The sequence below is a fragment of the Orycteropus afer genome, unplaced genomic scaffold (assembly GCF_000298275.1).
Source record: "Orycteropus afer afer isolate SDZICR_OR568_19922 unplaced genomic scaffold, OryAfe1.0 scaffold00001, whole genome shotgun sequence".
NCBI classification, from domain to species: Eukaryota; Metazoa; Chordata; class Mammalia; order Tubulidentata; family Orycteropodidae; genus Orycteropus; species Orycteropus afer.
The window spans coordinates 35,793,326-35,808,808 of record NW_006921588.1 but is presented as its reverse complement, the minus strand read 5'-3'; the positions used below and the strand labels follow the sequence as shown (position 1 = coordinate 35,808,808).

The following is a 15,483-nucleotide window of genomic DNA, read 5'->3' as shown; positions in this document are numbered from 1 at the left end:
GCATCAGAATCGACTTGACAGCAGTGAGTTTGATTTTTGTGGTTTATCATATAATAAATATATATTACATGATAAATATACATATATTATGTAATATAACAATTTTAAAAAAAATGTATTGTGCTTTGGGTGCAAATTTACAAAGTAATGTTGTTTTACATTCAAGAGTTCCTGCACATTTTACCTCACACCCTGATTATCATTCCCGACCATAACAAACTCTCCTCCCCTCCCGTCCCTCTTTGTGCCCTTCTTAACTATGCATTATTGTCTGTCCAGCTTTCTCTATATGTGAATGCTGCCCCTCTGGTGTCTCATGACTGATTGCCTAAAGGGTGCATCTCCCTAGAGTAGGTGTGTGCATCGCCCTGAGGTAGGTGTTCTGCATATAAGTCTTTCTACTCTTGGGCTGAAAGCCATTCCATGGGAGTGAGTCCACTTCTAGGCCCAAAGGGTACCAACCCAGGGCCATAGTCTTGGGGTTCCACCAGTCTCTATCTGGCCAGTAATTCTGGTCATTTTTGTTTTTGAATTTTGTTCCACATTTTTCCTCCCACTCTATCCAGTATCTCTAGTTTTGATTCCTTTCCGAGTGGTTGGCATTGGTAACCAGGTACTATCCAGTTCTTCTGGTCTCAGGGTCATGTAGGCTGAGATCTTTGTGGTCCACCTTATCATTGGACTAATTGTTTCCAGATGCCTTTTTCTTCACTCTTCTTTTATTTGGATGAGAGGAGATCCACAGTTGCATCTCAGATGACATATATAACAACGTTTGGTTGTTGTGTACTGTTGAGTTGATTCCAACTCATAGTGACCCTATATGATAAAATGAACTGCCTCATAGGGTTTTCTAGGCTGTAGTCTTTACAGGAGCAGATCACTCAGTCTTTTATCCTGTGGAGCCACTGGTGAGCTGGAAATAGCTGGATTAGCTGGTGAGTGCTTAACAACTGTGCCAATAGGGCTCCATAACAACAGTATGTAAAGTGCAATACTGATATGTAATATTATTATGTATAGAATATGACTGAATGTACTGATTGATAGTATTATTAATTCATAGCTACATTTATTTCTTTAGAATAATTTGATTTTTTTTTTTTTACAGAATTTGGGAATTACGGAATGATTCTATTTTTCATTACTGGAATTGTCAAAAGGCTTAGAATCATATATAACATTATTCAAATTTACATTGTTACCAGTATCTATATTTGAATAATTTTAAAATATTTAAAATAAAACTAACATGCCACTTTAAAAGAGAGCAGTGCTTTTAGCCTTATTCAACCTATTGACAATTGCAGGGGCAATCTTACTTCTATAGTCTTCTTCACTTTCCAAGGTATCCAGTAGGTTTTCCAAAGTTAAATTATCTTCTAGTGGATGTCGCACACATTTATGTCGCAGGTTACCCATGAAGAGCTGCAGCCCAATAAGAGCAAACACACTGAGACAGAATACAGTCAGGATCATGACATCAGAGAGCTTCTTCACCGACTGGATCAGGGCCCCTACAATCGTTTTCAGGCCTGGAAACATGAGAGGAAAAGGAGCTCATAATGAAATAAACCCTGTGAATAAGAAACAAAAATAAAAACAAGTTTCCTAGAAATGCATGCATTACATCAAATCAATGACCTTAAGTAAACTAATTTTTTAAAATAAAGCCTGCTAGCTCAAAAGAGTAGATTTGCCATTTAAAATACACTTTACCTCTATAAATTACAGTGAATAATTAAAAGATAGTAAAATATTCCTAAAGAGTACAGATAGTCCCCAATTTACAATGGGTTACATTGTCAACTCTGTGGTAAGTTGTTTATGACCTAACTCAAATACCTCACTTTTTTTTTTTTAAATGTTTTCATTATTATTGCCTTTTATTGTCAGTAACTTTATATATATAATCTTTATTTGTCATTGGGGGTTGGAAACATTACATATCAACTTACAGATAAAATGACATCAGCAAATTATGTGCTATAAAATTGTATTTAGCACATATTACTAACAACAAGATGTACAAGCAAAAAACAAAAACATATAGTCATGACAATAGTCATAAGTGCAGTTAGTCATACTTCAAATACACTGTAAGTCAGAGACTACCTGTACTCAACTTTTCAAAATAAATAACTTGGTTGCTCAAGCCATATTCACACTCAATTGTGAAAATAATCTTTAAAGTTCTAATTCAGAAAATGCTCGTCAAAACAACCATCTCTCTATCATGGCACCAAAACAAGTAAGAGGCTAAATTGTAGCATATAATGATAACTTAACAGTGAGCTAATTTTCTATTAAGAAACAGTTTGCTAAAAAGAAGTATATATATATATTAAAAAAAAAAGTACTGAAAAGAATTATAACAATATGTCATGCAATAACCCCATGCTGTTATTTATTTTCTCTTTTCTTGACTATATTAACAGCAATTAAACCAAATTGAAATTTTCTATCCTGGGTAAGTAAAATGAACAGTGAACTCTTACACAGCAGGGAAAATTTCAAATTGAGATGTGAGCCAAGTGGCCATGTTCATCTTCCAAGACCCATGCAACTGATTAAACATCCAGGGTGACTTTTAATAACCATTTTGAAAACCATCAGAAATTAAATATAATTAAAATTGCGTAAGAGAAAGTTTTTCTTCTCTTTCTTCCAAAAGATCAAAGTCAGCCTCGGTGTTTAACCCCACTCTCACCTGGAATGACTGAAATTGTTTTCAATGCTCGGAGAACTCTGAATGTTCTCAACGCTGAGACATTGCCCAGGTCCACAAACTCTGTCACATATCTGTAATAAGTTTATATACAAACACAATGACAACACACACACACACACAAACAGAAAAAAACTCCCAAATAGTTGGAGTTAGGAGTGGCCTAATGCTTCACACTAATTACTTCTTACCTGGAATTACAGAAATAGTTTTCAAAGCTCTCAATACTCTGAAAGTTCGAAGAGCTGAAACATTGCCTAGGTTTACAAATTCTGTTAAATACCTGTAGAATTAAATCAGAGTTATTCAGAATTTAGATAGAGTCTGAGATACTTACCTGTGCCTTCAGTCAATGTATTTTTTATATCTGGAACTCCTTTGCTAAATATATAGTTATGTAAGTATTTTTTCTTATCACTAATTTAGTTTAGTTCCACTCGTTTGGTAAAAACAAAACACAAATATTATATTATTAAAGTTCACACACCAAAACTCCTAAATAAAGAATTAAATACTAATTAGGCCCTTAACATTATATTAATGTAGATATTTAATTTCCTATAAAGCATCAGCTATAAACCTTGAAAGCATGCTCAGGTAAAGAAGCCAGACCCTTAAGGCCACATATTGTATGATTTCATTTATGTGGGTTTGAACCACCAGCCTTCTGGTTAGCAGTTAAATGCCTTAGGCACTATGCCACCAAAGCATAAATGTTTAGACGGGGCAAAGTCACAGCTACAGAAAGCATATAGGTAGTTTCCAGGGACTAGGAGGTGAAGGGAATTCAAGTATCTGCCAATAGGTACAAAGTTTCTTTTGAGGTGATGAAAATATTCTGAAATTAGAAAGCGGTAATAGTGGCAGTAATAGGATATCATGCTCAGTAAACTGGAGGGTCAGTGAAGGAGAGGAAGACTCTCAACCAAATGGATTGACACAGGAGCTTCAACAATGGGCTCAAACACAGCAATGACTGTGAGGATGGTGTAGGACCGGGCTTTGGTACTGTTGTACCTAAGGTTTCTGTCAGAACCCACTCGATGGTACCTGACAACAAATAGTGGCACAACTCTGTGAATACATGAAAGTCCCTAAATTTTACACTTTAAAAGGAGGAAATTTTATAGTATGTTAATTATATCTCAATTAAAAAAAAGGAGATGCATGAGAAGAGGCTGCCTTCTTTGGCACAATGTTGTCTTATCAGGAGGTGGCAGGTGGAACTGCAGCAATCACATGTGATCATGAAAGGAGTGACAGTGATGGACCGGGAGGTGGGGCAAGGCTAACATAACCAGGTGTGACAGATTTTAGTTAAGACTCCTTTCTATTGTCTAAATTGCTCCAGTAAATACCCATTACTTTTACAATTCAAAATGATAAAAAGAAAAAGTATATCTAGATTTGAGATTTTTTTAAAAAAAGAGACATGTTTCATACAATTACATTTGGGGAAAGAGTAGCAACATGAATAAGCTAAAATTGTATTTCAATGTAGTATCTTTCCATTGAAAATAAACTGTATTTTCACCAGTCAGGCATCTGTAATGCATAGACAACACATTAATGTTATGTTGAGTAAGCTGTGAGAAAAGCTTGTAAAAAGAATTACTTTTCGATTTTAATACACTTATTAGCTCTGGAGTAGTATAGGTTACTAAAAAGAGCACTAAACTTAAATTTCTGAGCTGGGTAATATCTGTTTATTTATTTAGATAAGAACTCGGAGAAAGTATGAACCTAATAGGCACCTCACAGACTATCCATCCAAGTTCTGGGTGTAGAGGAAGATGATCAATTTTAATCGTGTGATAAACTGTAGAGGAGGAAATCCCCTTTCTGAGAAATTTGATATTTGTCTATCAATGACTAATTCTCACACAATATCTTTTAAATGCAAACATTACATGCGGGAAAGGTCAGGATCTCTAGGGCTTCTTCTTACTGGAATACTGTGCTGTCTGAGATTTTCGATGCCAGAAAATAAATAAATTTCAAAAAACTGGAAGTACTTACGCAAAAACAATGACGATAAAATCGAGCCAGTTCCATGGGTCACGAAGGAAGGTGAATTCTCCCACACAGAAGCCTCTTGCAAGGATTTTTATAAGTGATTCAAAAGTATATATTCCAGTAAAAGTGTACCTAGACACAGGAATCAATAGAGTATTTGGTGTGAAAGAGCCTAATACCCCAGAGTCATCTGAATCTTTATGATTTAATTTTGTCTGATTAACCTAAGAAAGCCCAGCCTTCTTAGAGCATGCATGCTAGCAAGCACATAGACCCAGTCTTTAACTATTAGGATAAACTACATAAAGGTCTTCCTAGAAATTCTTAAAATTCCCTTAGCAAAATCACTCCCCTAAAAACCAAACCCTCTGCCATCGAGTCAGTTCTGACTCATAGCAACCCCCATTGGGTTTCGAGGCAGTAAATCTTCCATGGAGTGGTTGGTGGGTTTGAACTGCCAACCTTCTGGTTAATAGTCAAATGTCTTAAGCACTGCCCCACCAGAGCTCCTTAAAATCAATCCCAGTGAGTGGATATATTTGAAATAACTAAGGACATAGGTCTTAGATCTCCCAGAAAATTCCTATACTGCTCCTATCAAAACTACACTCAACAATAAGAGAATTTGATATCTCTTAGAACAGGGAAGGGTGTCTGTTAAATTCATTCCTCCAGAAAAGACTGTACTATCTAATTTTCAAGCTTAGTTTGAGTGGGTTAAGACCACAGAGGAGTTAAAAAAAAAAAAAAAAAAAAAGAACTGAAAGAGAAGTAACTATGGAACATGTTAAGATAAATAACACAATTTTTATAACTTATAATACCTTCCTGGCAGGATATGAAAAGCATGCCAATGATAACACTAAAACTGTATTAACATGTACTTTTACCCACTTACTCGACATTCTTGGTCCAATCAGGAGGGTTACTCATGGTCATAAATATGCAGTTTGTCAGAATAGTGCACATGATAAGCATGTTGAATAAGGTGGCTTAGAATCAAGGAATATGATAAGGGACCACAGTAGGAACTTTGAATATTTGATAATGACAATTGTTTAAATGCTAACATTTTGCTTAGAAAATAACTCTAAATGAGCTTATAGGCAATGTTTAATTTGTCTCTGTGAACAACGGAGTGATAGATAAAGATAATGCATCCTAAAATGCTAATGCTGTTATTTTCCCAAACTTCTCAGAGGCTGGAACCTAATTATATTGAAATTAATAAACTAAAACCAGACAGAGTTTTTCCAGGTGCAAAAGGACTAGAATCATAAAATCATAAAAATTTACATGTTAAAGTATCACTGCAAGTAAGCATTTTAAAAAGGATATGAGTGTACTAAAATCTTAATGGATATTCTTCTTAGAGGACTGAAAGGAGATAAAATGTACAAAGCAGGTGTGGCATTGAAACGGAAGATTACTTTTCCTTTGTTCAATACTATGAAAGTCTGCAGGAGGAAAAAGACAACAGTGAAAACTGAGAATTCAAAATTGCAATTTATCATATCATTATCAGCCATTTTCCTCCTATGTGGTAGTACCATATTAAAGAAACAGTCATAAGATTCAAGCGACTTGGTTCCAAGGTCATTGATACAGCTATCTCATGACCTTGGCCAATGAACTCCAAATACATTTCTTTACAGTAAATTATGAATTGAGTTGTTTATGAACTTGTATTGCTTAGAACTCCCAAAATAACTGGTTTCTATTTTTCGTTTTCCTTCAAATCTCAAAATCAGCAGGAATAACTTAAGGTCATTGATATTAGTTTAAAATACAACTTCCTTCTCTTCCATTTCTCTGAATTTTTAGCAAACCAATTAAAACTAATTAGGATTTTCACCATAAACCTTGATCATTTCAGTACTTGCTGGCCGTTGTCATGGTTAGTAGCAGATGTTCCAAAATATGAGTTCTTTAGAAATCTATTTTCATAAGTTTAGGGAATATCAGATCTATAAGAACCCTTATAATCAGCCAGTTAAATTTTCCTGTTTAGATATCATACTAGTAATAGCTAAAACTGGAAAAACAAAAACAAAAACAAATTAAGGCACTTGATTACTTCTTTAGAAACAATTTAGTTATTTTTAAAATTTAATTAATTTGATAATTATGAAATATTATTAACAGAACCAAATATTATTAAAATATGCTACTGTAATCATTGCTGTGTGGCAATCTCCATGGCATTTGTATCTAGCTAAGGAAAATTGAAAATACAAACAAATAATAATAATGATAATAAAAATCTCTTTCTACAATTATGAAGAAATCAGCTATGTCATCAGACACTAAAGAAAGTTTAAAAATAAATAAGGTATGAGGTTTTTTTTTTAAATTGTGATTTGCTTGAAAGTTTACAGAGCAAAATCCTTTCCATACAGCAGTTCACATACACTTTGTCTCATAAATTGACTGCAATTTACAACACAACAGCTCCCCTCCCACTTCTTCCCCATAATGACCTCTTCCCTGTGTCCTTCCCTCCATGTACACCTGACTCCTGAGCTGTCTCCTGGTGCATACACAACCCTTTTATTCTCCCACCATTGTTCCCCCCAAGGAGTGTCTCTACCTAATGTAAATGTTCAGCTCATATGGCTGTCTTTTGTTTGGTTGGAAACCACAGGTGTGGGTTCAATTCCAGACCTGAAGAGCAGCTAGGGGACACAGTCTCAGTGGTTCCACCAGGCTCTGTCAGACCCGCAAACCTGGTCCACCTTTTAATTTAATTTTTTTTTAATGATTTTGAGTTTTGTTCCAAATTGTTTTCCCACTCTATCCAGGATCTCCTACATAGATCCCCCAAGTAGTTAGTGGTAGCCGGGCACCATCTAGTTCTTCTGGTCTCATAGTTGTATAGGCTGAGGACTGCATGTTGTACCAGTTGCTTGGACTAATTGTGTTTCCATGTGTCTTTGGTTTTCTTCATTCTTCTTTGCTCTGGATGAGGAGAGACCCATTGTTGCATCTAGATAGCCACTTGCAAGCTTCTAAGATCTCAGTCACTAATCACCAAAGTAGGATGTGAACAACGTTTTTGTGTAGTATGTTATGCCAGTTGAGCTTGATGTCCCTTGTGACTATGGTCCTTAAAAAGTTGGAATTACAAATACCATTTGACCCAGCATGCCATTACCAGGTATATATCCTAAAGAAATGAGAGCCAGGACAAGAACAGATATATGCACACCCATGTTCATCGCAGCACTGTTTCCAATAGCCAATAGATGGAAACAACCTAGATGCCCATCAACAGAAGAATGGGTAACCAAACTATGGTACATACACACAATGGAATACTGTGCAACCCTAAAGAATAACATAGAATCTGCAAAACACCACATAATGTGGATGAACTTGGAGGATATTACGCTGAGTGTAATAAGTCAATCACAGAAGGACAAATATTGTATTAGTCAAGGAAAGATTTGTATATGGAAGGAAATTTTCTTTATTGGTTACCAAGGGTGGGAGGGGGCACTGTTAGATAGGTAGAGATAAGTATTGAGTTGGATGAAGATAAGGGCAGTGTACCAAATGTGAGTGATCAACACAGTGGCATTGAGGAAGGAGAAGACATAGAGAGGTGCATAGGAGGTACAGAAAACAAATATGAACCCTTTTGCACATACAGTACTGCGTTGTCAGTGAAGGCAAACATTGATCTATGGGTACATAGATGGGTGCACAGGCTGAACAAATAGGTATGTCTATGCAGGGGGAAGTGTTCCCACGACCATGTATAGGGTTGGCAGATGTTTCTACAAGTGTATTCGTATGTTCTGTAAGAATTCCCAGCTATATAGTAGAGCTGACAAGGGACAAGACTGTAGTCACTTCTTGGCCATAGCCAGCTACCTAGAGGGTTATCTATTCCTCAGCTGATGGACACCTAGGTTGTTTCCATCTTTTGGCTATTGTAAATAGTGCTGTGATGAACATGGGTGTGCATATGTCTGTTCTTGTCATGGCTCTCCCTTCTTTAGGATATTTACCTAGTAATGGAATGGCTGGGTCAAATGGTATTTCTAATTCCAATTTTTGAAGGACTCACCACACTGCTTTCCACAGTGGTTGTACCATTTTACAGCCCCACTAGCAGTGTATGAGTGTCCCAATCTCTCTGCATCCTCGCCAGCATTTGTTATTTTCTGTCTTGTTGAACTTTGCTACTAGAGCTGGGGAAAGATGGTACTTCATTGTTGTTTTGATTTGCATCTCTCTAATGACTAGTGATCTTGAGTATTTCTTCATATGTTTGTTGGCCGCTTGAATATCCTCCTTGGTGATGTGTCTCTTCATGTCTTCTGCCATTTTTTAACTGGATTGTTTGTGTTTTTGTTATTGAGGTGTTGGAGTTTTCTATAACTTCTAGAAGTAAGTCCCTCATCATATATGTCATTGCCAAATATTTTTTCCCAATCTGTAGGTTATCTTTTGATTCTTTTGGAGAAGTCTTTGGAAGCACATAAAAATTTAATTTTTAGATGGTCCCATTCATCTAGTTTCTCTTCTGCTGTTTGTGCACTTTGGGTTATGCTTGATAGTCTATTTATGCCATATATTAGGGCCCCTAAATTTGCCCCTAGTTTTTCCTTGAGGAACATTATAGTTTTAGATTTCACATTAAAGTTTTTGATCCATCTGGAGTTAATTTTTGGGTATGTGGTGTGGTATGGGTCTTGTTTCATTTTTCTGCAAATGGATATTCAGTTTTGCCAGCACCCTTTATTGAACAGACAATCTCTTCCCCACTTAATGGATTTTGGCCCTTTGTCAAAGATCAGCTGACTATGAGTCAATGGATCTATTTCTGGTTCTCAATTCTATTCCATTGTTCTATGTGTCTGTCATTGTACCAATACCAGGCATAAACATTGTGATAGTTGGAGCTGTGTGTCAACTTGGCTGGACCACAATTCTGTGTGGTTTAAGCAATTGTGATGTGGTTGTTCCCATGATGGGATTGGATGTTTATGTTGTGAGCAGCCAATCCATTGAAAGGGAGTTTCCCTAGGGATGTGGCCTGCTTCCAGTATATTTATGGACATCCTGGGAAAAGAGACACTCTTCTGTGGATTGAGATCCTGTTGTGCTGCTTACAGCTGTCTGTGAGCGAACAATCCACCATTCGGTTTGGAGATCTTGGATTCGTCGTCATTCATTGGAGTCAATAGCTGGCATACTGCCTGCCAACCTTGAGCTTGTCAGCCCCTGCAGCTGCGTGAGTTGGGAAAAGCCTCAAGCTTGATGTTTGATCCAAGAACGGGGGACTTTCCAGCTTCTATAAGTGTGTGACCCATTTTCCTAAGATAAATTTCTTTCTCTTTCTCTCTATAAGCTTTACTGGTTTTGCTTCTCCCCAGAACCCAGCCTAACACAAACATAAATAAGGTGTGAGTTTTACATTTGAGGAATGTACTAGAAAAGTGTTAAGACAGGAATACAATAATTTTACTATAAGGCAGGATTTGACAGGTGTTACAAAGAAATATAAATAGAGGAGTATAAGAGTGAAAAGAGGAACAGGGTCATATCCCAGTCAAGATTTTCAGAGAGACTTTCTGAACTAAATGTCATCAGAGCTAACATGAAAATCACAACCTTACTACTTAGCTTGGCAAGATCAAGTTTTCTTGCACTTGATTTTTAAGTTTTTTCAAGTTTTAATGTACTTTAAATACATTACTTTAAAACTTGGTTTGCTATTTTAAAAAATTTAAAGTAGCAGTTTTAATTTCCATTAAAACTTTTTTTTAGAAATTTCTGATACATACACAATTAATTATAATTAGGGAAAAGGGGTATGCCTGCAGAATTTTTGATATCTGTGTATGAGTCTAGTAAATGTGGAGGTCCTAATACCAAATGGTTCTATTTCAAAGTCCAAATGAATTCTCTTCATTTTATTCATTTACTTAAGAATTTATTCAGCATAGAGTTAAAAAGAAAAATAATGATGCTTAAATAGCATAGGCTGTGGCTGGACAGAGTTGATTCTGAACTTCAGCTCCACTACCTCGTAGTTTTAAGCTAGCACTTACTGTCTATGGAGCTTTTAAGTTTCTGGTACATTGTGAATTCTTAGTAAATAGTGGGATCAACTAGCTGATATTATAGACAAACTATAAGTTACTAAGGTGATGAAGAATAATAAAACAGTAAACCCATTCTCTAAATACCCACAGTAGAAGGTGATTGGTAATTTATTAATTTCTTAAAGATATAAACTTTCACTTATAAAGGTGCTGAATAACACCATTTTTAAAAGTTTTTATATATTCATTATGCATAAAAACAAAGCCATATTATCTATCATGACTTTACTAAATCCTCTTTAATAAAGAATTAGAAATTACAAGGAAAAATAAATAAAAACTGAACCGAGGTCAAATTAGAGGTCGTAGAATTTTAATCCAATAATGATTATAAATATAACTGAAATAAAGTTTTTTTTTCAATTAGTCTGAATAACCTGACACCTCAAAGAATCAATCTATATAGAAGTCAACCCTAAAGCTGCAAGCAGAAGTCATAACTGCTTTTATCAAGAATGTTTGAAGACATAGAGAAATGAAGAGAAATTAATAATCTAAAGCTTCAATCCAAAAGAAAATGACAATCACATATTGAGGTAATTAAGGTTGTGTGTCAACTTGTCTGGGCTGTGATTTTGAGTGGCTTGGCAGCTGGATGTGGTAATTCCCCATGATGAGATTGAATGTAGTGTAATCAGCTCCATGGTTGAGTTGCCTCTGGGGTGTGGACAGCTTCCAGTATATATAGAGAAGCTCTGAGAAAGGTCTCTAGCTTTTTGGCATATTTTGGATCCTGCATTTGAACAAGTCTTCATTGCCAGTTCCTGGACTTGAATCAGTGGCTTGCTGTGTTGTCTGCTAATCTAGGGATTGTGTCATTTTACCTGGTAACCTTAGGTTCATCAGTCTGTCAGCAGCCAGGAGCTGCCTGAGTTAGGAGATGCCTCCACCTCCAGTGGGCCTGGAACAAGAGGCAGAGCTGAAGCCCAATGTTGAAGGCCCTTCACCCAGCACCTAGAGCCAGCACTCTGAATTTGGACTTCTAGCTTCCTACACTGTAAAAGAATAAATTCCTGTGTGTTAAAGCCATCCACTTGTGGTATTTCTGTTATAGCAGCACTAGAGAACTAAGATACATGTTAAAAACTGAGAACACTGAAAAACAGAGTATTCTGTTTGACCTATTCCTACCCAAATATACTGATGTGGGTGGTACATTAGTTAAATTTTATAGCTAAAATTATATCATTAAACATTCCTTTATTTATTTGTTTGTTTATATTTATTTTCCATCAAAATGAAAATATTTTTTTCCTACCTGCCAAGTCATTTTAGAGCTCTGGTGGAGTAGTGAGTAAGGCAGTTGGCTGCTAATCCCAAGGCTGGTGGTTCAAACCCACCAGCTGCTCCACTGGAGGAAGATGAGGCAATCTACTTCCATAAAGATTAAGTTAATATTAGTTTTTATCTCTGATCTTGGGATTATTTCAGAAAGATATCTTTCATTCCTAAGAAGTAGCTGGTTCAGAAATATGCAGACCCTTTTTGGGAAAAGAATATCCGTAGAGGCTAGGAATTGTCAGGCTGTAATATTAAGTAGAGGAGAGGGTGCTTTTTGCTTTGCCTGTTTCACTATTTATTCATTCATTAATTCATTCATGTTTGTAAAGTTCATAAAACAGTGACTACCACATCATTTTAAAAAAAGTAATAAAAAAACGACTTTAGGAGGTGTTGTTACATAACAGAATACCTCAGTAGGGAGTTCAACCAACTTAACTTCAAGTATCTTCAACAAAATTTACTAGCTGTAAGATTTTACAGGTTATTTAATTTTCCAAAAGCTTTTGTGCCATATCTTAAAATATGGTAATAATTCCTATTTCACCAAGTTGTGAAAAATACGTGTGCTAATTGTAAAAAAACCTCTAGGGCCTGACACAGAGACCCTCAATAAATGTCAGCAATACTCCTTTCTGTGTCAGAATAACGACTGGTTAATTAGAATACATTATAGTATCTCAAGAGCTTTCCATTCTGTTGCTGTACTGTCAGCTGACTGGCATGCTAGTCTTAATCTTAAGTAATATATTTGATATTGCTATTCAGAGCAACTACTACTGACTATACACATGTATTTCCATTATAGAAATGAGTATTGTCCCACTTTGTTATTTCTTAAGGCATTACAAATATGCTCTTTATTTTATTTGTTAGCTATTTTATTGAGAAATACTCACTTTTGTGTACATCTTTAACAAATCAAACTAAATTTAAAATATTGGACCCCACCCCCACCCTTCCTAACCTCTCAGTGATAGGTCTGCAGGTGCTGTACAGCGCAGCAGCGTTGGATGACGATATGAAACTTGCTGATTTAACCATTACCAATCTCCTGCTTGTCAGCTTCAACCTAGTTCTGTCTGATACTCAGAAATTATTGTAATCTCCTTCTTACTTTCTCAGAAGAAAAACTTTGTAGCATCTATTTGAAACCGTGTCCCATGTCTCTAAAGCAATCAAGGTCTTCTCCACTCCTGCAACTCTCAGTATGGACACTCAAAAGGCAATTTCAACTCCTATATTATAGAAAAGAGTGAGACAACTTAACATGCATTTCTTGCGATGTGCCTACATTTACTTCAGCATAATCCATCCTGCTATTTATCCCTCAAGTCTCAGACAACAAGGCTTTTCTCTTCTTTCCTATGCAAATAAATGCAAACTGATGAGTACCTTGTACCATGTCTGTTAACTCCAGCAACTAGTTTACAGCATTATCTGATCCTCAATATTTTTTTCATTCTCTGATTGTGGAAATTTTTCTATACTTTACCGTATATCGTTTTTAAAATGGGTTTTAAATTTATTTAGCGCCGCAAGTGATCATTTGTGGTGGAAAATTTCTCAGCGTATATTATCACCCATTTACCATTATTTTCACAAATAATGTGCCCATGTAAATAATGTGCACACATGTATAATGCACACTGCATGCACAGGAAACTAACGTAGGAGAGAGTTGTGGGTTCACAAAATACCATACAACACGTGTTATTTGTATGAAAATACAGTACTACAGTACTTGTCTTCTTTTTGGTATCCACCACTATCTTGCTTTGATTTTCACCACCTAGAACAAACTGCTTGCAAAAAGTTACCAGCATCATACTCTCTTTTCAATCAGTAGCTTATCTTTATCCTTAACTTTCTGGGTAATTTTATGAGATAATCTCATCCCTTCTTTTTCGAACAATGGATAATTTTTTTATTTATGTTTGTTTTCCCTGAGTATCTCAAACTGATCTTTCTCTCTAGCAGCTTGAATGAGGTGCCTCTCCAAACTCTGTTAGTTGAGCAGTTTTATATGTTCTCATGAGGTCAGCTGTTATGTTACCTCCATCAAATTCATTCTAGACATGTCCCCATTTCTGACTTTTCAAATTGATGATTATTTTGCTTCTACCAATATATTTTTATGTCATGCCTAAAAAGGAAAAACATTATATTTAACACTCTTAAAAGATTAAAGAACACAAAAGTAGTATGTTGCTGTCAGAACCAATTTGGTGAAAAATTCAAAGTATATATTCTGAATATCCTACATATTAATTTAATTTAATATTATCACCCTGATGTGGTCACTCAGCAAATTCCTCTTAATCTCAGTTTAAAATATCATTCTGTGTAGAAAGTAACAATTAGAAACCCACCACTGAAGTCACACTAAACTCACTTTCTTGTCTGCATAGTATGGGTCCAGGTCCTCCAGCGGCTCCGACACCATGCCTGGAGGAATGTCTCCATAGATGAAGGGCAGTGGTTTGCCAGCTTCCAAGTCACTGCTTGGCTTTGGGCTATCTTCCTCATCATCCTTCTTTTCTTCTTTGGGATCCTTTGCTTTTCCTTCAGCAATGCGTTGTTCAATGAGGGTAAGAGACTGTTTTGTGAAGTGGACAAAGCTCTGTGGTCCTGGGGGAGGCAACATTGCCATCTTTTCATCCTGTATATTTTATTTCCCTTTTAGGTCCTTACATAAGAGGCCTAGACAAAAACAGAAAAAGAAAGTCTTAAATGTTTGCCTGTCAGGGATGGCACAGAAGAAAGAAAAAAGAACAGAAATATAAAGCCAGATTTTTAGTTTCAACTACAAGAAGAAATACATTTTATAGAACAGTATCAAACTAACATTTTTAAATGGTTGTTAGGAAGGACTGTCTTATTAGCCATGTTCTCTAACTGTCATCAATTTACATTTTGAGTTTATCACTTCATGGCTTGAAAGTAAAAATTTGGCAGCATTCCAAAGAAACAAAGGAAAAAAAATTCTTTTTGGTCTTCATCTGTATTCACAATCAATACAATTCATCTCACCTTTCCTCTTTTAAATGTCTTTACATGTGAAGAATGTTGGAAAGGCAAATGATTTGTTCCATATATATTTATACTCTGGTGACATCATACCTAAAGCCTTGACTGCTAACCAGAAGGCTGGCAGTTCAAATCCACGATCCACTTCCTTCCAGAAGGAAGATTGGGCAATCTACTTCCGTAGAGATACCGCTTTGGAGACCCAAGGAGTGGTTGCTATGAGTCGGAAACGACTCAACGGCAGTGAGATATTTACCACAACTTTAAAAAAAGAAATAACGTATAAAGCATTTTTTATTATTTATTTATTTG

The 15,483-nt window shown here is 35.9% G+C and overlaps 1 protein-coding gene across 1 annotated transcript in view; it reads right to left on the bottom strand.

The window, feature by feature from the left end:
- The window catches only part of SCN9A (sodium voltage-gated channel alpha subunit 9), a 119,876-nt gene extending 105,082 nt beyond the window's left edge, over positions 1 to 14,794 (bottom strand). Inside the window, exons 1-6 of the mRNA XM_007947471.1 lie at positions 14,537 to 14,794; positions 6,083 to 6,201; positions 5,643 to 5,732; positions 4,748 to 4,876; positions 2,920 to 3,011; positions 1,323 to 1,535 (exon numbers count right to left, since the gene is read on the bottom strand). Of these exons, the coding sequence (XP_007945662.1) occupies positions 1,323 to 1,535; positions 2,920 to 3,011; positions 4,748 to 4,876; positions 5,643 to 5,732; positions 6,083 to 6,201; positions 14,537 to 14,794 (901 nt within the window). The remainder of the gene's footprint in view (positions 1 to 1,322; positions 1,536 to 2,919; positions 3,012 to 4,747; positions 4,877 to 5,642; positions 5,733 to 6,082; positions 6,202 to 14,536) is intronic.
- Between the last annotated feature and the right edge of the window lie 689 nt (positions 14,795 to 15,483).